The sequence below is a fragment of the Miniopterus natalensis genome, chromosome 15, assembly GCF_054644295.1.
Source record: "Miniopterus natalensis isolate mMinNat1 chromosome 15, mMinNat1.hap1, whole genome shotgun sequence".
NCBI classification, from domain to species: domain Eukaryota; kingdom Metazoa; phylum Chordata; class Mammalia; order Chiroptera; family Miniopteridae; genus Miniopterus; species Miniopterus natalensis.
Window position 1 is genome coordinate 23106369 of NC_142095.1, and position 22329 is coordinate 23128697.

General features: G+C 39.5%; 2 protein-coding genes across 2 annotated transcripts in view; one reads left to right on the forward strand and one right to left on the reverse strand.

Moving 5' to 3' along the window:
- Positions 1-22329, reverse strand: part of ACAD11 (acyl-CoA dehydrogenase family member 11) — a 56100-nt gene that overhangs the window by 8336 nt on the left and 25435 nt on the right. Inside the window, exons 12-17 of the mRNA XM_016224365.2 lie at positions 18786-18893; positions 17319-17417; positions 3678-3744; positions 2981-3066; positions 1163-1234; positions 122-276 (exon numbers count right to left, since the gene is read on the reverse strand). Coding sequence (XP_016079851.2) covers positions 122-276; positions 1163-1234; positions 2981-3066; positions 3678-3744; positions 17319-17417; positions 18786-18893 — 587 coding nt within the window. The remainder of the gene's footprint in view (positions 1-121; positions 277-1162; positions 1235-2980; positions 3067-3677; positions 3745-17318; positions 17418-18785; positions 18894-22329) is intronic.
- ACKR4 (atypical chemokine receptor 4) lies at positions 12061-17166 on the forward strand. Its single transcript, XM_016224366.2, has 2 exons — positions 12061-12639; positions 15126-17166. The coding sequence occupies exon 2, from the start codon at positions 15135-15137 to the stop codon at positions 16185-16187; it is 1053 nt and encodes a 350-aa protein (XP_016079852.1). The 5' UTR covers positions 12061-12639; positions 15126-15134; the 3' UTR covers positions 16188-17166.

Here is a 22329-nt window from a genome sequence, read left to right on the forward strand (position 1 = left end):
GGGGAAAGAATCACCTTGTTTAGGTAGAGGAAATCTCTCTCTGACCAAGTAATGCTGTTTTGGTTCTAGGTTAGTGTAGTGCATTGGGCTACAATAAATTGAAATAAATAATTATCCTTACATGTGAATACAGTTTCTTCTTAAAGGCCTCCCTTTGTGTTGCCCGTTCACACATGATCTGCAAAGCGCGCTCCGCCAAACCTACTGTTCTCATACAGTGGTGGATTCTGCCAGGTCCAAGGCGGCCTTGGGCAATTTCAAATCCCCTCCCTTCACCTGTGAGAAAGAAAAACGAACATGAAAGTGGCCACAGCCAACTTACTGTGTTATTTACGCAAATCCTGAGAAAATGGTGAGCTGCCCTCAGTATAAGTGACATTCTGGTAGGGAAAAATGTCAGTTTTATAATTAGTTTCATTATACATTTATAGAACTTTTGATTTTGATGTTTTTACACCACCATCATTCAACACTGTGATCAAATTTAAGAACTCTCTCTTGAGTATGTAGCTACTCTGCAGAAGCTATTTATTAGTGCCACAGTGGTTACAGAGCGAGATTAGACATGGTTCCTACACTAGTTTAGAATCAAGAACAGGAAACAAGGGCCGTGGGGGGAAAGGGTATGGAGAAGGGCAAAGGAGGGAAGGGTTGTGACCTTGGGACCTGGCAGGCACCGGGCTTAGGGAGTGGATCCCCGGCATGAGGAACAAAAAAGCCTTCCAGAAAGAGCTCCATTGGAGATTCTCTGAAGTTTGGGTAGGATTCCAGTAAGCAAGAGGGCAGAGTCATTCCAAGCATACAGTGTTCAAAGTTATTTATGTTCCTAATGTGTATGTAAGACTTGAAGTCAGAGAGTACTGAGGTTTTCTTAAAACAAGGAGAGGCCTGACGATCATGTTTTAGGAAAAAGTGTGTTGCTCTGAATTCTGTAATTTTTTAGCTATGTTTTCAATTGATGTGATACAAAACCACAATCAAACACTTTAATAAAACATTATTCCATGTAAGAAAATCCACAAAATGGAAAAATGTTCCCTGGTAAATGGAGTAAGAAGGGAAAGCATCTAAATTAAGGCAGACTTCATATCTTTTCCATATTTAGACCTGAAAATATTTTAATATACAATTCAGTAGAATCTTTTTTGCAAACTTAGCTCACCTAGTATTAAGTTGGTGGCAGGAACTCGCACCTGATTAAAGTGGATCTCAAAATGTCCTCCATGCAAATTATCTATCAAATAGAAAATAAAATTTTAAAGAACAAAATGGGTTAGCCAAAAAAATAGTCCCATATAATTAATCTGCTAAAGTATAATTACTCAGAGAGAGTAGGATTTAAAAGCTTCATGTCACAGACATTCCTAGGTAGACCTGCGCCCTGAACCCCCAGCATCCCAGAACCCAGAAAACTCATCAGATGTTCAAGTTAGAAGAGCTTTTAGAACTCATTTGATCCAGGGTTTTTTAACTCATCCTCTGAGGTTGTAGAGCTATTAAAAGGGAAGATGGCTCCACAGCTCCAAGCAGACTGTTTTGTTATTGTTATTATGGCTTCTTTGAAATTTTTTATATGTGGTCTTCCAAAGAAAATTCTGCTTGAAAAAGAAAGGTTCTAATAGTTCAAAAATTGAAAGTGAGTGATGTAATTTACGTTTCTTATTTTATCATTGGTTTGAAGATGTGAAGAGGCTGCTTCAGAGAGACAGAGCTGGCTCAGCCTTAGAGATGAAGCACAGGCTGGGTCTTCAGAGATGTCTGTTCCCAGTCTAGGCTTGTTCACCATTTGTCCCCCTCTTGAAAATGCTGGCACCTCACTGAAACTGGGAACACATTCACACTTGTCTTTACAGCACTGCTCCTCCCCAAGTTCTGGAGATAATTTCATGCTAACTCCACACCCTTTTCCTGTCAGAAGAGACATTAGTAATCAATCTTCTCCACGCTGTTTCTTTTGGCCTTGGGCACGGAGTTGGCGAGGTGCTGGTGAATTTCTCATCCTGAAAGTTTTAACATAGGCTCTGTAATGGAGGGTATTTGCAGCCAATTGATATTATGAACTCATCTGGGGAGTCTTTCAGGCTGCTAGTCTGCAGCCCAACTTTTCATGCATGGTTTGCTTCAGTGAGCTTGTTCCCCATTCTATCGCTGCATCCTGCAGAGGGTGACCACGTCAACTGTCTGTAAAACTGTAGGTCTTATATCTGTGACTTGAACATTTTCATTAGCCACATTCAACAATAAAGAGAAAGCCCGGGTCACCACAGAACTGGGAGTTCAATAAACTTTTTCATAACATTATCACCTGCTGTATGATCGCAGTGCTACCTAATTTACTTACATGTTTGTAGTTAATTCCTGTCTCCTCCCCACAGCAATGTAAGCTCTAGGAGGGTGGAGATCTTAGTCTCTTGTTTTCACTAATGTACACTAAACACTGAAAACAGTGTTCAGCACTCAGATACTTACTGAGTGAATGATACTTACTGAGTGAATGACCTGAGCAGCAAGGAAACAACAGACATGAGCCTGACGTGGGTGGCAGGAAATAAAAGTATCCTTGCTGCTTAGAAATTACACGCAAGGACAGAAGGTAGGAATAGTTTGCATTCAATTCAGTCAAAACTCATTGCTTATTAACAGCTCTTATAGGTTGATTAAGAGAGCAAAAATGAATTTTATTGTGGACTGCCTAGATTTTATGATTCTCTATATATTTCATTAGTCTATTCTCCCGGGTTACCGACAGAAGACTGGCAGAGTTGTTCCTTGAATACAATCCATCCTGTCCCATAAGTAAACAAAATGAGGTAGAATGCTGCACCACCCCTCTTTTTATTTGCTGGCATTTATATTAAGACAGTTGTTAGGGCCAAAAGATTTCTAAGAACACATGTCCTACATTAAAATGCTTTCTATTCCCTTCAGTATAACTACATACTCCAGTCTTCCAGTGTGGTCATGTTGACTGAGCCCTTACCCATGTAGCCAAACACTGACAAAGGCCTTATGACTTCTACTCCAGGTGTGTTGATAGGAACAAGAATCATGCTGTGTTGTTTGTGTCTGGTCAAAAGAAAAACAGATGTTAGGAGAAGTCTGCTAAGTGGGAAAATAAAACAGATGTTAGGCGGAATCACAATTGTCATTTTTTGGTTGCTGTTATTGCTTTCTTGTAATCATGTAAGATAAGCAGTGGTGTCTGGAATGGGATGTAAAAACATACATCAAGCACAGTCGGATGCTGGCTGGGATCTGGAACAATAACAAGGATCTGAAAATAAGTAAAAGCTATTTAATGGAGGCGTCTCATTGCTCAACAGTGGGAACTGATATACAGTGTTAAACATTTCAGGACTATTGCCCTTGATCTAAACATCACTTAATTACTTACAGACAGTTCTGAAAAATTTTATGTCTTATAATCTGACCCAAAAGGCTTTGAGAAGTAGCAACACTTTTTAATACAGGAAATTCCACAGTGAAGAATGTACAGCAGCACTCCCCAAAATATTTCCTAAATATATCTTTCAGCAAAATAATTCTAACAAATATGACATTTAATATTATATTTTACATTATGATTTGTGCACCCAATGGTGCATTCTAGGTAAATTAAGTGGCTAGAGAGAACTGACTGGTCTTCCTGTACAGATTCTTAGTCATTTGTTTATTACCTGCTTGCCGAAGTATTTTTAGTTCTTCCCAAAACAATAGCAACTTTGCACTTTGGATTCCCAGCTCCTGAAACAAAGGGGAAAATGGGAAGAATACATCATAAAAGGAAACTTTTAGTCTGACATTGTACCCTACAAGTTCTAACCCTTCCAAGTTTATCCCTGGCAAAAATCAAATAGTGAAAATCCTTGATTTATTTTAAAAATAATGCTTATGCAAAAAGCTGTATGTCAACTCAAGAAAAATGACTTGGCAAGGCCAAGAATGGACTCCCATCAAGGAAAACTGCACAGAAGTAACCGGAACTCGAAGAAGCCATGAAGCAGCTGCAGCCCTTCAGACAAGATGACAGCGCTCCTGCTCACAGCACTCAGGCTGCAGCGTGCCTGAAAGGTGGTGAAATCCTCCCAGTGCATTTCCCCCTGTTTAGATCTTATATTTTCTGACACATGGATAAGGAAGTATTAAAATTCTATATTTACTCCCCAACCAGTGGCTGAGGGAAAAAACACATTTATTTTCCCCAGCAGTGGGGTTGGGCGCGGGGGAGTCTGCTTGAGTGAGGGTCTCAATATCTATTGCAGACTACATCGCTTGCCCTAGCCATACTCTGGAGCAGCTGAAGATGGTCTGCTTGGAGCTATTCACATATACGAGTCTCTGATTCCACCTGAGCCTAGGTTCTCATTTATTTAGGGTTAGAAATTTGAAAATAGAGTTTCTCTCATTTTAATGCAAATTTTATTACGGTTCAGAGGTGAAAGGCAATTTCCCAAAGGGCCCTTATTGAAAAAAAGTACATTTCATTTTCATCAGTAACTCTAAGAACCTGGTCCCACAAGGAAACTACCATTTAACTGGCTTTCTAATTACAAGGCCATAAACAACTGGGTCAGACTGAGTTAAACACGTCTGTATAAACTTTAATTATTACATTCTTTTTCTAACTTCTTATAAAAAGTGGTTTCAAGAGAATTGCAATGATACAAAGATTCAATGTGAAACGTTAGGAATGATGTCAAATCATTGAACACCATAAAATCCCAGGAGTTTAAAAGGATAAACTGCCTGGAACACATTACAGGACAGTGCAGGGTTGTAATCAGTAAATCCAGATTGTGGAAAATCTAGGAGACAAATAATCCGGTTTCTTAAACAATTAAATTGCAGTAAGAGAGGGAGCTTACAGATTAAAAACAACTTTTAAAAGCATATCAACCAACAGTAATTTTTAGACCCTATTTGGATCCTAATTCAGTCAAATAAACTAAAAAGTATTAATGATAATTACGAAGCAATTAGAAATGTGAATACTTACTGGATATATAATGATAATGAAGTAATTTCAGATGTTTGAATGGTACTATAGTTGACACTTTTTAAAGAGCCCTTATTGAGAAACATACTAAATATCTGAAGGAAAAGATGTGCTGTCTGGGATTTATTTCAGTATAATATGGGGAGAGGAAGGAATGGGAGCAGGGACAAAGCAACATTGAACAGGAGTTGAAAATTGTTGTGTCTCAAAACCATTCAAAGGGTATCCCGAGGAGACTCACGTGTAGCAGAGACAGGAGAGAAACGCGGTGGCGTTGAAGTGTCGGCGCACTCGTGTAACGGTGAGCAGGGAGAGCCAAGGCGGGCAGAGCCCAGAGGAGAGAGATGCCTTAACTCCAGATTGAGAGGGGATTGGGAAGAAGACAGTAAAGACACAATGCTAGAAGAAAAGATGATTAGTCAAGGCACAGAGCAAGGCAAGCGGGGGTTAAAAAAATTAAAGCGTGAAGTTAGAGAGAACGGGTCTACTTTAAACCGTAGCACTTGCATTTGAAATTTTGAAACTGTACAGTTGAATTTCTTGTTCTATAGAAAAAACAAATGAAATAGAATGCAGGACTATAGCTCTTTCCAGCCTATTCGAGGAGATACTAAACAGAGAAAACTAGACAATGGAAACAATCTAAAATGTGCTACATTTCAAAATGGAAACTGAATTGATAAGCTTTTCTAAAACCAAGTTGTAAAGATTCAAGATGGCAGAAATATGTGTTTGTCTCCCATTGCGCCCAAGATCCCATTGATACAAAAATATAAAAGTACTATGAAGGTAAAACCATTAACAGAAAAGGAAATATAGAAGGTGAGGCATAGGATTGGTAGTGGTGGTGGTGAGCAACAGATGAGAGTTCAATGAATGTCTGTGAAACAGAGGCAAGTGGACCAATGAAATGGGCAGAGAAGTCAGAGTCTAGAAAATGATGTAAGGAGCTTCAAAGGGAGAGTCAGAAGGTATGACTTAGAAGTGAGACTACAAAAGGGAGATTAATCCAAGATTTATAAGTGGGGAAATGTATCAGGTGGTACTCGCACAGGCAGGCATCTGACAGCCTAAGGAGAAAAGTATATAGTGTGTCACAAAAAACCTGTCATCCTGAGACTTAAAAGCTAGCTTCCCATCAGCTTCCTCTAAAGTGAGTCCCAGCCCTGTTTCCTTACAGAATTCCTACTCAGGAGAGAAACATGGCTGGGAAAGAGCTTGGTGTTAATAACAAAGAAAACCTCCACCATCTACTCTTCCTTTTCTCTGAAGTATGCACAGAAAACCAAGGGTCTGTAGTATGTGGATAGAGCTCAGAGCATCAAAGAGAATAACTGTCCAAAATAAACCAAAATGGACCACAGAGGAACAAAATAAAACAAGAAACAGAGAGAACCTAAAACAAAACAAAGCAAAAGCCTCCAGTTACTGCAGTCTGAGAGAGCCAAATGTATTGCAGCTATAAAACCAGAAAAGGATGGTATGAGACAACCAGAGAGCAAGAAAATAAAAACTTAGAGACGAACATGATTGCTAAAAGAAAGTTTGATACAAGTGCTGAAAATCAAATCAGGAAAATTTCCATAAGCAAAGGAAAAAGTCAGAGACTAAAAATAGGAGAGCAAAGACATAAAGCCCAACATCAGAATAAAATAAAAGGGGGTCCAAAACAGAGAAAACAGTCCAATAAAAAAAAACTAAAAGGAAGAATTTATCAAAGAAAGTTGTAGAAGAAAATCTTCTAAAACTGAAAAAATCTTGAGATTAAAAGGACCACTGCCTGGCAAGAGGAATCTTCAAATACGTGTTTGTGACACTTCAGAGCATCAACAATAAAGGGAAAATCCTAAATGGTTTCAAAGAGAAAAAAAGTCATCTACAGAGTCATGAGGATTAGACTTGCATCAGGGTAAAGACTGAGAGGTCTCCAGAAAAGAATGAATTAAAGGTACAGCTTAGATGTGTGTGTTTATGTGTAAGGGGGAGGAGATATGATGAAAGCAAATAATGCAGTGCAAGAAAAATGGCAATTAGACTCTCAGGGAAATACTTTCCAAATGTACAAGTGGACCATGATTCAGATATAAAACCAACTACAATATGGCATGAATTTATGTAATACAGAGTGTAAGAAAAGCTATTCTAGTTGACCTTGATGCTCCTTAGAATGGCCAAGGTGATATTACCTTACCTCAGTGAGAGAAGGGCACACAATCTATCACACTACTTAGACCAGCATCGAACAATATTAACATAGTCCTATAAAGCAAGTGCTATGTGTTGGTTTCCAAAGTTTAGAGTCACCCTGGGGTCAACCATGACTGTGGTGGCTAGACAGAGCATGCATGCGAGCTCTCCCGATGTAAACGCAGAAGCTGTGGCTGCTACAAGGTACAGTATGGAAGGAAGGGATAAAGGTAGAGAGAGGCGGCAGGCACTCATATCCCGTGTTATAAAGCGAAGCCTCAAGAGATGCTGCCCAATGAGGATGCAGAGGAAAGAGTTACAGATCATTAAAACTTTTAAAAGCAATCAAAAAATTAGGAACAATGAACTATGTGTATTAGGAAAAGTCAGAGAGTTGTAATACAAATGAGCGAAATTGTCGCTGTTCACAATGGAGAGTCAGGGGAGAGTGTCTAAAATGAATAAATTGGGAGGGGGGAAAACATTTTACTTAATAGCAGAAACCAGAGAACTAAAAACAGAAACTTTAGAAGAATTTTCTCTGGGGTATTTTCTATTGGGGTGGGAGGGGATGGGAAGCAGTAAGCTCTTAGATTCTGATTAGTTACCACTTCTAATTTAATAATAATTTATTATTTTTTAAGAACTCTTTAAAAACCAGCCTACCACCTTGCGGACAAAAGTGCAGATGCCCGCTGCGGGCGGGAGGCGGGAGCCTGGCTGAGCAGGCTGCGCGTGCTCGCCTCTCCCCACCTCCTGTGGACTGAGCAGCTCCGCGGCGTGGAGCATTCCCCCCTCTGCCGCGTGGGTACACGGCCCACAGCCCTGCAGCACGCTGCCTGCCGGGACGCTTCCGCGGGCTGTAAAACCACGGGAAAGAGCTTCCCCCGGGAAAGGGAGGAAGGGGGGAAGGGCGCGGGCCGCACCGTGACTGCGCGCACGGAGGCGAGGGGGCGGGGCGCAGCCTGATGCGGGCCCAGCCCCGCCGCCGCTCCGGCCTCCGAGCTCGCAGCCCGCACGCACGTGTCTGACTCCAACCGTGGCTGGAGGAAAGGAAAAGCCTTTCAGCTGGCTTAGAGCAGGGCAGTTTTTTAAATCAACATTAAGTTGACCATTAGATACCACACTGGAATCAGAGTAGGACATAATAGTATGACTGGGGGTTCGTTTTCATTAGAGATCTTTTCTTTCTCAATTTCTATCTTTGTTATACAGAATATTTGGGGTAAATCTTTTACGGTTTCATGGATCTTAACTTATAATCAGAAACTAAATCCTTCAAAAGTAGAATCTCTCCAACTCACTTAAACCCTAGTCGAAAGCCCCATTTCCCTAATACTCAGATTATATATATATTTCTCTAATATTTCACAATAGCATGTCTTGCCTTGCCCTTTGTGTCATATGAAAACTTGTTGCCTCAGTTTTGTGTGAGTGCCCAACAGATTTCAGGAATCTGGTAAATTTTGAAGAAACTAAAAAAAAAAAAAAAAAAAGTAAATAATTCTTTGATTCCCCCTTGCTTAATCTAACCTAAAACAACTTTGATTAAAAAAATAATAAAACCTCTCAATTGGCCCTCCTTTGGGGATCATTACGTAGAGGAAGTAAGGGTGAGTGCATAAATTTTAAATTTTGAAATATTTTTATTTAACCTTGAAGTTTCTTAAAATGGGAAAAAACCCTCACAAATATATCATCTCATCTTAGTTACAAGTAGAATTTGGCAGATAGAGCCGCTAAAATGTCCTTCTAAAAGAGAGTTTTGCTCTTTTATATCATTTTAGTTAATAAGCAGGATACCAGATGTCATAAATGAAATATATTAGAGTTTCCTGAATAGACCAGAAAACATTTAAATATATCTGCTGTGTCACAGACCTGCATGAATGAAATGGATGACAGAGAGAAAATATTTTTGTTTTTAATCCAAACTGGTATTTCAAGGCTGTTCAAGTGCCAGGATTAAGTCAAGCTGCAAAACGACACCTCCCTGATATTTGCTGATGGATTTTAATTTCTTAGACTCTTACAAACCACATGGTTATTTATTTATTTTTTAATCCTTACCCGAGGAGTGAGGATATTTTTTCCATTAATTTTTAAAGAGGGGGGAGGCGAAGGGGGGAAGAGAGAGAGAGAGAAGCATCGATGTGAGAGAGACACACTGATTGGTTGCCTCCCGCATGCACCGGACTGACCAACTGACTGGGGACAGGGATTGGCGACCCTCCAGTGCCGCTGGCCAGGGCAAACCACCTGGTTATTAAACGAAGTCATTCTCTAACACAAGGGAAGATGACAGGTGGGGAAGAAACCTGACGGTTGGGTGTGGATGCGGTCTGTAACAATAAAGTGATGTAAACAATTATGTAATATGAAGCACAGTTAGCCATCCACAAAGTCTCAGCTATTTCTTGTACCAACACTGCATTTCTGAGGTGAAATACTTAAACTTTATTTGGTCTCAGCTTTAAAACTAATACTTAGCTTTAATCCAAATTGGAATAAAAACCCATTATGAATTAAGTCCCATTTTACAATGAAACTTCCACTTATTAAAAATGTTTATCATACAATCATACAGTTTTTAAAAAACCAATCTTATGTGTTCTCTAAAAGTATGTGTGATGATTTTTAATGGGGGAAACACTCTGAAATTCACTTATTCTACCTCCAGGAAGGTTTAAATGTAATAAGTATTCACTAAGTGTCACACGCTCCTGCTACTGCTGCAGCTGTAGTTACACAATACCACTGGATCAGAATCAATTCCAAATAGATCAGAATTGAAACTTTTTTTTAATTTTAAAAGAGCCATAAGAAACCAGAAGAAAAAATAATTTTTAAAGAAATCTCTAGATGGGAAATAAATTTTAAACCTTAAAAATGATAACTGAAATCAAAGAAAAAGATAAATTGACTTGTCTATATAAAACTATTATACATTTTTAAAAAAACAATTTGGGGAAAATATTTCCACACATGACTGGCTAGGGCGGGGGGGGGGGGGGGGGGGCTGTTAGAAACCATTTAGAGAGTAAAGTGGTGTCAAATAACACATTCTATTGGAAGGTTCTAGGGAAATAGACACTTTCTTACATTATTGGTGGAGTACAAAGTCATACCATCCCTATAGAGTATAATTTTACAATATCTATCAAAACTACACTTATCTGAAAACTCTAGGATTATTCTACAGTATGAATAGTAAGAATGCTATTGATTGTGTAAAAAGAAAAAGATAATTATACAGTCACGTTCTTCAGTACTTTTCAGTAAGATTAGATTAAGTTCAGTTCCTTACAGCATTTATAAATACGCTCTCTGTAACATCATTTGTAATGGCAAAATATTGGAAACATTCTAAAAGTCCTATAATAGTTGAATGGTAAGGCAAGTTATGATAACCCACAAATAATAACTAAGATATAATTCAGAGTATGATCGAGCAGAGCTGGCCTGAGACTGAAGGTCTGGGCGCAGAATCCCAGCTCCATTGCTGACTTCGCACGTTGTAGAAGATAAGTTACTTAAGCACTGTCGAAGTATAGCAACAAGGGTCAGTGAAATGGGGTCATGTAAGCAGGAGAAGTAGGATTGCTTATTAAATGAAAGTATTGATTGGGGACCTGTTATGTGCCAGACATCATTCTAGCACCTGGGCCCTGCCAGTGCAGAAGCAAACCAAGTGCCTGCGCTGATGCAGTTCCCACTGTGATGCAGGGCAGAGGCCGCAGGCAGCTGGTACGGTGCGTTAGTGCCCACTAAGTGCTGTGGTTAAGGTGGGTTTGGAGTCTGGGCACGGGGTGCATTTCAAATAGAAAGGCCAGGGACTGCCCAGTGAGGAGGTGGTGCCTGGAGAAAGCCTGGAAGTGGCTGAAGGAGGAAGCACAGTCCAGCAGACAGAGGAGCCAGCACGAAGCCCTGAGTAGGAAATGTGCCTGGTATGTTCCACAACAGCAAGAGGGTGGTGGGCACAGCAAGCGGGTGGTGGGCACAGCAAGGGGCAGAGGACGAGTCCTGCGCTGTAAGGGCAGAGGCAGGGAGGGTGGAGGGATTTTGTAGGCCACTCTAAGAATTTAGTGGAAGGTTGCTCGCTTTTTCCCTCCTGCCCCAGTGTATATCAGAACAAGGACAAGAGGCAAGAGAGGGGAAAGACCAGATCGCCTAGAGAGGGCAGGGACAGGGATGACATGGGGAGCAGTGTCCCGCAGAAGGAGCGAGAGACCAGAGTAACATCAGCTCCGGTAAACAGAGGCGGTGCCGCCTCTGGGAGAAGTGTGCCTGAGCCTGCTCGGGAGAGCTGGTTCTGCTCGCCTCTCAGCAGCATTGCTTTCAGTGACTTCACGCTGGCAGCTTAAAATAGGTCACGGTAGGAGCATTTATTTACACAATGGAAAAGGGCAAATGCCACCGATCCAGGCCCGCTTTTTCCTGGTGTGCTGGGTTAGCTGCAAGCCAAAGACTTCCTCAGAGACTGGGGAATAGCAAGAACCCGGCCTGTCCTCAGGCATGTACTTCGGGAAGATGAAGGGAGACAAGGGCCCCATGCCCAAGCCTCTTTTCTGAGAATTGAATTGCTTGGAGGAAAATGGCACGGGTCTGAAGTAACTCCTGCAGGTGGAGTCTGCCCTGGCCTGGCGAGTACACAGTAAGTAGAACCATTATGCAAATGTGAGGAGAGCCCCACTCAAATAAGCCACAAGGGCTACATCTGCATAAGTTTCTCTTCTTTCTCTAATTGTCATTCATTCGGAAACCTGGAAACAATAAACGACCTACTAAGACCTAGGATGGGATGCTGGTCTGTGAGGAAAAAGGTACAAGAAGGCAAGAGAGTTTTAAGTTGGGGGGGGGGGGGAAGGCGCACCCCGAGGTCCAGGACAGGAGGACAGTGAAGCAAAGAGGAGCCTCATAGCTTAAGTAAAATACTCATGGGGCATAAAAAAGTTAACTTCTAGATATGCCCAATGATTACTTAGAATTTAGCCTTTGATAATTTAGCCTTCAGAAAGATAATTTTCTGGGTGAAAATCGTTTTCGTTTTCCTCCCGAGGGCAGATAGTTTAGAGGGCCCTTTTCTGGTGCTGCCTACAAGTGCTCCTTAGCTGCCTGGATGCTCTCGGTGAATTCTTTTGGCTTGGAGGCAGTTCCTAAGCACAAGCACTTCTGGTTGCCTTCAGCTAAGTGGAAACTTGGAAAGGTCTGTAGTTGTTGAAACAAGATGAAATTCTCCCAGGCTTGTATCCTAAGATGCTTAAGAACTTGAATTTGGTTTCATGGGATGGGTTATTCATAAAGATCAAGTGCTCACGAGGTTAAATTTCAGGAAAGCCCTCTTGGATGCAAGACAAAGGCGGGGTATAAAACGAAAACAAAAGTAGCCCCAGTTAAGAGAGGTCATTTGATTTCACTCTGCACTCAAGACTGCTCCCGTCTGCCCACTGAAACAGGTTGGTTTTTCTTTTCTCATTCTGACTAGGATATGATTTATTTTAAAAGCTCAAAGACTTTGTATATTTACTTCTGCAGAGGGAGTCTTTATGCATAAAAGTCTAAACTAAGTTTATGTGCAAAGAAGAGCTATTTGAAAACAGCTATACACTTATACACTTGAACCTTAAAACAATTATCTGAATATAACAAGAAGAAAATATGTATTATTTTAACACCACTATTGCCTATGAAATTTTATTAATGAGAAGCAGATTTTGCTATGCCAATTTTTTTGCTTTGTTTTACAAACACTAATTTTTTTGTTCTTGTGGTAATTACAGAGACATCTAAATGTGATTCTATGCCTCAGCCAGAGGATCATTTCTGGAAATAATTTCCTTTCCTACTCCTATTTATGCACATTTTTAGCAAGATTAATTATGATTTTAAAATATCCTTCCTTAATATCTTACATTATTTGGCCACATTGTTCCTTATCAAGTTCAAGATTCTGTGATAAAAGAGAAGGAAAGAGCAAAGTTCATCATTGTGTTAATAATTAATAGAAACCAGGGAACTCTTCCAGATTGGAACTTTTCAAATAACAGTAAGGATAATAGTAGTCATTTTAAGTTGTTGGCACCTGCTTTTTACATAATAAAAGTAGTTCTTTTACATGGTATCTTTCCAGGGAGGGCTTCTTTACTTTGCTTTACTCATCCCAAAAATGTTAGCAAGTATAAGAATATTCTTTTGAAATTGTACCATAAGTTGTCACACTGTTCTGAAAATAGTGTTTTCATTCATGGTTCTATAAGAATATTTGGGATTCTTCCAAGGACAAAAATAACCAAAGGGAGACAGAAAGGCTAAGAAAAAAGCTAAACAAAACTCAGCACTCTGATAAAAACATTGAAAGACAATATTAAATACATTTGAAAACTTGTGAATTCTGTGTAAGCTTATCCTACTACTACTGGGTATTAAGAGCCAAAACAGTAGAATAACACTGGTGAGGCAGGAGAGTAACAGCTTTATATCTGCAGGTAAAAACCTATATTTGACAGATACTTACTGAGCAGCTAGTGTGCACCAGGCACTCTATAAGGTATTAATTACAGTCTTAGGGAACTTAGGGCATAGAGGGAAAATGTAGTCTGGGAAACACATCTTTTTAATTAGAATGGGGTCAGTTTTCTAAGAGGTACGTCTACAGCTTTTGGATCAGGAAAGTCTTCTGTGTAGGTAACATCCAAGTTAACTGAGTAGGAATTGGCCCTTCGGGGGAAGGGCAGGAAATAGTATATGAGATAAAGGAACAGAATGAGTACCTGCGCTCCAGCACGGGGTGTGCCAGCAGACCACTGGCAACTCAGTACTAGTACTTTCTGTGGTGTTGGGCCCCTAGTAGAGAGATGTGGCAGGAACCATGGGTAGGACCACATTATGGAGGGAGCCTTGGATATCTTGCTAAGGAGCCTGGACAGTCTCAGGTGAAGAGATGTGTCTTTCAGGCGAGGAGCTAAGCAGGGGAGTTACAGACTGGCATTGTAGAGACAGCACTCTAATGGCGGGAAGAAAAATGTGTTTGACAAGGAGGTGGCAGGAAGACCAAGAACAGTAGGATGCTAGTTAGGAAGATACTGCAGTAGACCAGGTAAGAGGCAACGACGGTCGAATTGTGTGGATGTGTCACAGAGCACAGACTGAAAGAACAGATTCGAGATCTATTTGGAAGGTAAAATCAGAATTTAAGGGCTGACGAGAAATCATGGATGAATGTAAGAGAGAAGTCAGGTTGGCACAAGCTTAAGGCTTACGTGACTAGTGAAATGACAGTGCCACCAAACAGTATACAATAAGCATGTAGTGACAGGGTTTGGAGGAAGGCTAACTAGAGACTGCCAACTAATGAAACTGCCAACTAATGAAACTGAGGATAAATGCTGAGATAACTTATGAAACTTATTTTAAAATAAATAACCTAAAAAGAAAATAAATTTAAGTAATTAAAATTATTTTTATTTTAACTTGTAAATATACTGCATGAGAATCACAAACTTGTATATGTAAAAATTATAACATTTTTGATTCCTTTTAGTTGAAATCTGACTAAATTTTCATATTTTAAGAACTATTTTCACAAAAGAAGTCATGACGTTTATTTAGGGTTTAATGGTTAAGAAAATTCCCCATGGTATTATTTTTAGCTTCCCTGTGTAAATCCCAGCTCCTGCACATAGGGGGTGGAAGAGGGCATAGAGGAGATAAATGGTGATGGAAAAAATAAAGTGAAAAAAAAGAAAGAAAAGAAGCTAGTCCTGGGGATATACTCTAACGTGGCTTCCATCAAAGGATTTCCAAGGATGGCAGATTCATGCTCGTGTATGTTATGGCAACTATCTCTTCTCTAGTAAGAGAACAAAACATATGCTCGATGAAAAAAAGTGTTTCCTTCTAAGCAACATTAAAATGAACATCCTGTATACTTTTTGCCATTTAGGTTGCAGCCATGGCTTTGGAACACAACCTATCAACAGATTACTATTATGAGGACAATGAAATAAACGGCACTCATGACTACAGTCAGTATGAAGTGGTCTGTGTAAAAGAAGAGGTCAGAAACTTTGCAAAAGTTTTCCTGCCGGCCTTCTTCACAGTAGCCTTCATCATTGGAGTTGCAGGAAACTCCGCAGTAGTGGCGATCTACGCCTGTTACAAGAAGCAGAGAACCAAAACAGATGTGTACATCCTGCACTTGGCGGTGGCAGACTTACTCCTCCTATTCACACTGCCTTTTTGGGCAGTTAATGCAGTTCATGGGTGGGTTTTAGGGAAAATCATGTGCAAGGTCACGTCGGCCTTGTACACAATCAACTTTGTTTCTGGAATGCAGTTTTTGGCTTGTATCAGCATAGACAGATACTGGGCAGTAACTAAAGCCCCAAGTCACTCAGGAGTGGGAAAATCATGCAGGTTCATCTGTTTCTGTGTCTGGACGGCTGCCATCTTACTGAGTATACCCGAGCTGGTGTTTTATACCGTAAATCACAAGGCTATGTGCGTTCCCATCTTCCCATACCACCTACAAACATCAATGAAAGCATCAATTCAAATGCTGGAAATCTGCATCGGATTTGTGATACCCTTTCTCATTATGGGAGTGTGCTACTTCATCACGGCAAGGACACTCATCAAGATGCCAAACATTAAAAAATCTCGACCCCTCAAAGTTCTGCTCACAGTGGTTATAGTTTTCATTGTCACTCAGCTGCCTTATAACATCGTCAAGTTCTGCCAAGCCATAGACATTATCTACTCCCTGATCACCGACTGCGACACAAGCAAACGCATGGACGTCGCCATCCAAATCACAGAGAGCATTGCACTCTTTCACAGCTGCCTCAACCCAGTCCTATATGTTTTTATGGGATCCTCTTTTAAAAACTACATCATGAAAGTTGCCAAGAAATATGGGACCTGGAGAAGACAAAGACAAAATGTGGAGGAGATTCCTTTCGATTCTGAAGCCCCTACACAGCCAACCAGTACATTCAGCATTTAAATGTAAAACTGCCCTGTATCTTGCTTCAATACACATGGGTGATGCTTCTCCCTCAGATAAAACATCTGCATTATTCTGAAATTCAAATTTCAAACACTGTGGTGGCAACTTACTACAAAGAAGAGGTTGTGGTCAGGAAGGGGGCAGGGTAGAAGCCACAAAGAACAGGAAACAGAATAATCAGTGCATAAAACATGAAAATTAAAATGAGCAATATCGGAAAAGAATAGTAACAGGCATAAATAATAAAAACATTATGCTATAAGTTAGGCCATCTAAAACATTAATAAAGAGGCTTATATTAAGGGGCATTTATAATTATTTTAAATTATGTAAGAATGATTTCCCTGCATGATTTCAATATTTGAATAACTATACAGCAAAATTTAATCTATCCTTCTTGTTTTTTAATTTGTAAGTGATTTCATACTAACAATCATCAACAAAAAGTGCATAAAAAGCTTTTCTGGCCCTTTTAATACACTTATGGTAAGTTTCTAAACACACAGTTTGCTTGCATACATCACCTTTCTTTAGTAATAAGCTGGTTTTCCCATTAGATTTATCATGTATACTCAGAAGCAATCCTCAGGCAATCATATCTGATTGTTAATATAATCTGTTATTTTTATAACTTTCTAAAGGGTTCATCCATTTATCTGAGTGTATTACTGAGAGTTGACCAAACAATGCATTTTTCTATGTATAAAGATTCTTAATTTTCATTTGAACACTTGTATTTTTAAGCAATGGAAATATGTATCACAATAAATTATTTTAATAACATGTACAGTTTCTCTTTAAAAACAATTATATATAAATTATTATAGTCCATGTGATATGTCCCTATTAAACTTTAATTTTGATAGAAATTATAATGGTCAAAAATATTGTGCAGTAATATGAATTTTATCTTTCACGAACTGTAAAAAAAAACACGATGCTTTCTGCTCTTAAAATAAACATCACCTAATCAAGACACGTTATTTTTAAGTTACTTCTCTTTTTATCAGCTGTTTCTAAATTTGAAAATGCTAAGGCAGAATTGAAAGAACTGTGATCATAAAACATAACTATGTTCATATTATTCCAGCACAGCATGCAGCACAAAGGGTCAGTCCGAGTACTCACCACTGCTCCACCACTTCTTGCCGTTGACTACATAGCTGTCGCCATCTCGTTGGATGCTGCAGTCAATATTTGTGGCATCACTGGATGCTACATCCGGCTCTATAAATAAGCAAAGGCTGAATTTACAGGAAGGCTGATACCAACTGTTTACCAAAGAGACTTAGAGGACAGAGAGAGCATCTTTGTCTCTCTCATCTTCCTATCGTTCCCCCATTCTACCCTGGTTCTCCCATAACCTACAAATAGTAGGTATTCAGTACACGTGCATTGGAAGATGAATGAATGAAGTATTTAGAACAGTGGGGATCAGCAATCTGAATTGTGTTCTTGGCTTCCTCATTGATACATGACTTGGGATAAAACTCAATCCTTTTCCCAGTCATCAAAAGTAGATTAAAAACATTGCTCCCCACAACGGAAGTCTGTGCTAAATATCTGCAAGCCAGATTTCCGTACCATGCAGTTCACTATCTCAAACAATTTCTAACTGTGCCTTGGAAATTCCGTCAGGAATGCTTTCACCAACTTATTTATTTTGCATTCCATAAAGCCTGCTCAACACTTAATGTCTTCAGGAAGTTTTCCATGGACTCTTACACAACTGCTTGGCATGGCATTTCAGAATTTACAGGCTAGCTCTCAACCACAGTAATCTTCACTTGGTAATTTAATGCTCTTTTAAATGGGTCCTTCACATATTTCATGTGTTCTTTTTCTAAAATTAGAGACTCATTTCCTTTAGAAAGGGGGCTGTGTACTCTACTGATTTTGTAACCTCAAATTAGCGCTTTATAGATAACCACATCATATGGCAAGTGTTCAATAAGTGCCTCTTACTGATTTAAATGGAGGTCGGTTTTGCTATTATAAATGTATGCAGTGTTATAGAAGACAATAAAATCTGGCCAAAATTATGGCCAGATGAAATATAGTTTAATTTTAAACTCAATTATGAAATAATGTGTTTGTCCTTTCAAGAGTTCTTAGTTACTGTTTCCTATGTACAAATGGTACCAAACCATTTTTATTAACATGCTCTAGCTTTATTCCCCCATATGATTATAATTTGAGCTATATGACCAGCATTGGTGGAAATTCTATTTTTCCGGGTTTATGCAGAGTTAAGTATTTCTTAAGTGTCAACATAAAATTATCACAAGACAAATATTTCCTACATAAGGGCAAAAAAAATCTTAAATATCTATAGTTGGCAGTTTTAGAAATACAAGTCAAAAGGTTATGAAATAGGTTTACTCTGCTGCTAATGCCTAAAGCAGGCCACCGGGAAACATCATCCAGAGTCCTCCCTAAGGGGAGGGTCATTTTATTCTGCACATTTAAAAGTTTCAGCACTTAAAACTGACCACGGGCAAACTTGCCGGAACTGCAGAGCCACATCCCACATTCTTCAGCTCATCCGTAACAACGCGGGGGCTGGCTGCACAGGGAGAGCTGTGGCCTGCGTACCTGTCATGCAGAAGCAGGAGGCAATGCTCCCTTGGAGAAGAGGCTCGAGCCACTGCTGCTTCTGCTGCTCGCTTCCGTACATGTGGAGCAGCTCCATGTTCCCTGTGTCTACATGTAATAAGAAAAGCATTTGTTTCGACTTTAAAAATTTACTAATGTGAAGTCCAAACTTTATGTATATAGTACAGACATGCATCCTTTTAAAACAAATGTTTGCTAATGATATTTTGAAGCATAATAGCAAATTTACAATGAAGGCATGCGGTAAGTACACGGCATTCAGTGCCTGTTTATGCAACCTGTTCTGGATCACAGACACTTGTCCACTTCATCTGGACAAAACATGGCTTTCATGAGGTCTAACTCAATTAGGACAGAGGAAAACAACTTACTGGCCTAACCCTTGCCTGGTATCTTGTAAATACACTCTGCCAGGAGTGATTGCAACACTCCTGGAAAACGGGATAGCAGTTCCTCAAACACACCCTGTGCTGTCTCACTTCCTCACGTCTGCTCCGACCAGGCCCTCTCTCAGTGGAATCCCACCCATCATTCTAAGTCAATTCCTGCTTCTGAGCCGCCTTCATTGTGGAGAATCTCCGATTACCCAGTCGGAACTATCTCCTCCTTAACTCACATGGTAATTACTGTCTCTTCACCTCTAACATTGCTCTTACTTTTGTGCACCCCATACTGTCTAGAAAAGTATTAGGTCATATCTCAAGAATGCTAAACACAGAATCCCTGCCCTGGGTAGAAAGTGACAATGACGTCAAAGACCCTCTCCAACCCTCAGAGGGCATTGTTCAGTACATGATAACACCATAGAATCACCCTCAGGTTTAAAAAAAAAAGCTTCATGTCTGCCATAGAGCAGAATGCTTTAGACGCCTTTCTTTGATTTTCATTCCTATCGCATTTCTAAAAATACTTTCTAAAACCTTTCCCTTGAATACTGATTACTTACAAGATTTTACAGAATTTTTCAATATCACCTCTTATAATGACTTTAAGGATAGTCACTAAAATGCCTATGGAAATTGAGTTAAGTCTAAGGTAAGTCTCTCAAAATATGTTTGTACTCTGTTCAGACACTTCTAACAGAGCTGACGTTATATTAAAATGCAAAATTCTTAGTAGATTAACACAAGCTGAAAATTCCTTTTGACTGAGGGAGAAAATGAGTCCTGAGTTGGAACTAATGAAGCTCAGTGTTTTCTTCACTTGTTTTCAATGTTTCTTGTTACAGTTCAAATGAGGTAAATATTGAATATAAACTCTCCAAAAATTACCAGTTTATTCTGAGAAGCTGGCAAAACAAAGCTATCATTTATGGGTTGGGAAAAGAGCCTTAGATAAATTAACGTCTACAATTTTCTCCCGCAAATCAGCCCAGTGGTGCCCAAATTATCTAGTAATAGCTTTAGAATTAAAATTGCTATTCTCAAGATTCCAATATACAATATTGTATAACTTACTGAAGGGCAAAAAACAAAAAAAGACAAACTGGAAGATGACATATGTTTCCCATAAGCTTTTATAACTACTTGGGAAATAATTTGGGAAGCCTGAGTAGAAATTCATCTTTTACACCTAAGAAACCTCCCAAAGTATTTAACTTTACACACCCTTTTTATCTGCTTTGGAAATGCTCCAAAACACAACGCCCCAAGCCCTGCATGAAGATGTCTCCACTGCAAAAAGAAGATGCCTAGTGTTCTACTTATGATTTGACACATCTGGTTTGCTGAGGAGAGTTGTTGATCATACTTTGATCGAAGAAAATGTATTTCCCTGGCCAGTTTTAAAATGTTAGCAGTTTAGTGCTATCATTTAGACAGTACAACTGACAGACTCAGGAAATTTTAATACTAAAAAAAACCCCTACGACCATTTAGTGAAAATTAAGTGCACAGGTCAAATGGAGAAATAGTGGCAGAGCTGCAACTGCAAAGGGTGTCCTCTATAGCATTATTTTTTATATTATGACCCATTAGTGTTGTAAAATCAATTTAATGGACTATGGCTAACAATCTATGAAAATTAAAATAAATCAAAATAGAATGTATTAGATTAGACTCAGTGGAAAATATGCAAATGCATTGCATGCAGTAAGGGAAACTTGTTTCATGAAGCCTTTTTTCAATAATATATCTCCCTCTCCCCATCCATTAATCAGTGAAGACATATGCTACATATTGGGTCACAATATAAAATATATTTCTTATTACTGAGTAACAGTAAAAAAAGTTTTAAACAAAAGACAACCAGTTCTCTTTCCACAAAATTAAGCCACCTATGCAGCATGATGTAATAGCTTCACACGAATGAGATGAATCTTTAGAAACTTTGTGAATATATTTCTTCACTTTAACAATAGCTTCATTATTAGATTAAAATGTAGTACAACAGTAATTTGATAAATCAGGGTTTTGAAGAGGGGAAAACCACACCAGGGACAAGTTTAACCTTTAACAGAAGTCTATGAACTATCTCAATTGTTCCAAAGAAATGAGAGTCAAAGAACAGGGAAGACACAGTGCTAAAACACCAGGGTGTTTTCTCTCAGATATCCAATATGCCTCTTTTTGGCAGTTCCACCTTCATTCACTCTTTGGGAGAGTTAGCACCAGAGCCACACAGTAAGCACAAAAGGCAATGCCAAGGCCTATTGTGCAGGAACACTATATCAGCCTTCTACTAGAAATCAAATGCTAGTTCTTGATTGGCAGCATCAGAGTATCATGTTTAAAAAAATATAAAAGACATTCCCAGGGTCCACCCTAGACCTAAGGATCCAGAATCTCCAGGGATGGAGCCTGTGAATCTGCATTTTATTTTTAAGTTTCTTAGGTGGGTCTTCTGCAAATCCAGGTTTGAAAACACCTTCTATAGATTACACTCCATATTATCTTTTCAAAGAAAAGCTGGCCTCCTTCCCTCATCCTTTCAATTTTCATGTCAAAGTTCTTAGCGGCATCCTTGACTCCCTTATTTATACCCCAGATCCAATCAGGAAATCCTCTTGGCTCTGCCTTCAAAGTATATTTAGAATCGAGATTTCCACTCCTTACCCCTTCCACTGCTAGTACCCTAGAGCAAATCACCATAATCCCTCACTAGGATTATTACAACAGACTCTTGCTTCCCTCCTTCCTTCCTTCTGTTAATTCTCAACATAGTAGCCAAAATCCTTTTAAAACCTAAGTTACATCTTGTCACTGCTCTGCTCAAATCCCCAATGGCTTCCATTTCACTGTTTTAAGCTCTTATCTGGCTCTATAAGGCCCAATGTATGAAGAAGGCCCTGTCCTCTCTGGTATCCTCTACTGTTCTTCTCCCAGCCACACTGGCCTCCCTGGCTGCTCCTGGAACACACCAATCACACTGCTGCCTTAGGGCCTGTGCATGTGCTAAGAAAACTCTCCCCCAGACATCAGCATGGCTAATTCTCTCACCTTCAAGTCTTATCAAATGTCATTTTCTAAATAAGGCCTAGCCCAACCATTCTATTTTAAATCGTAATCCATATTCCCTCAGCATT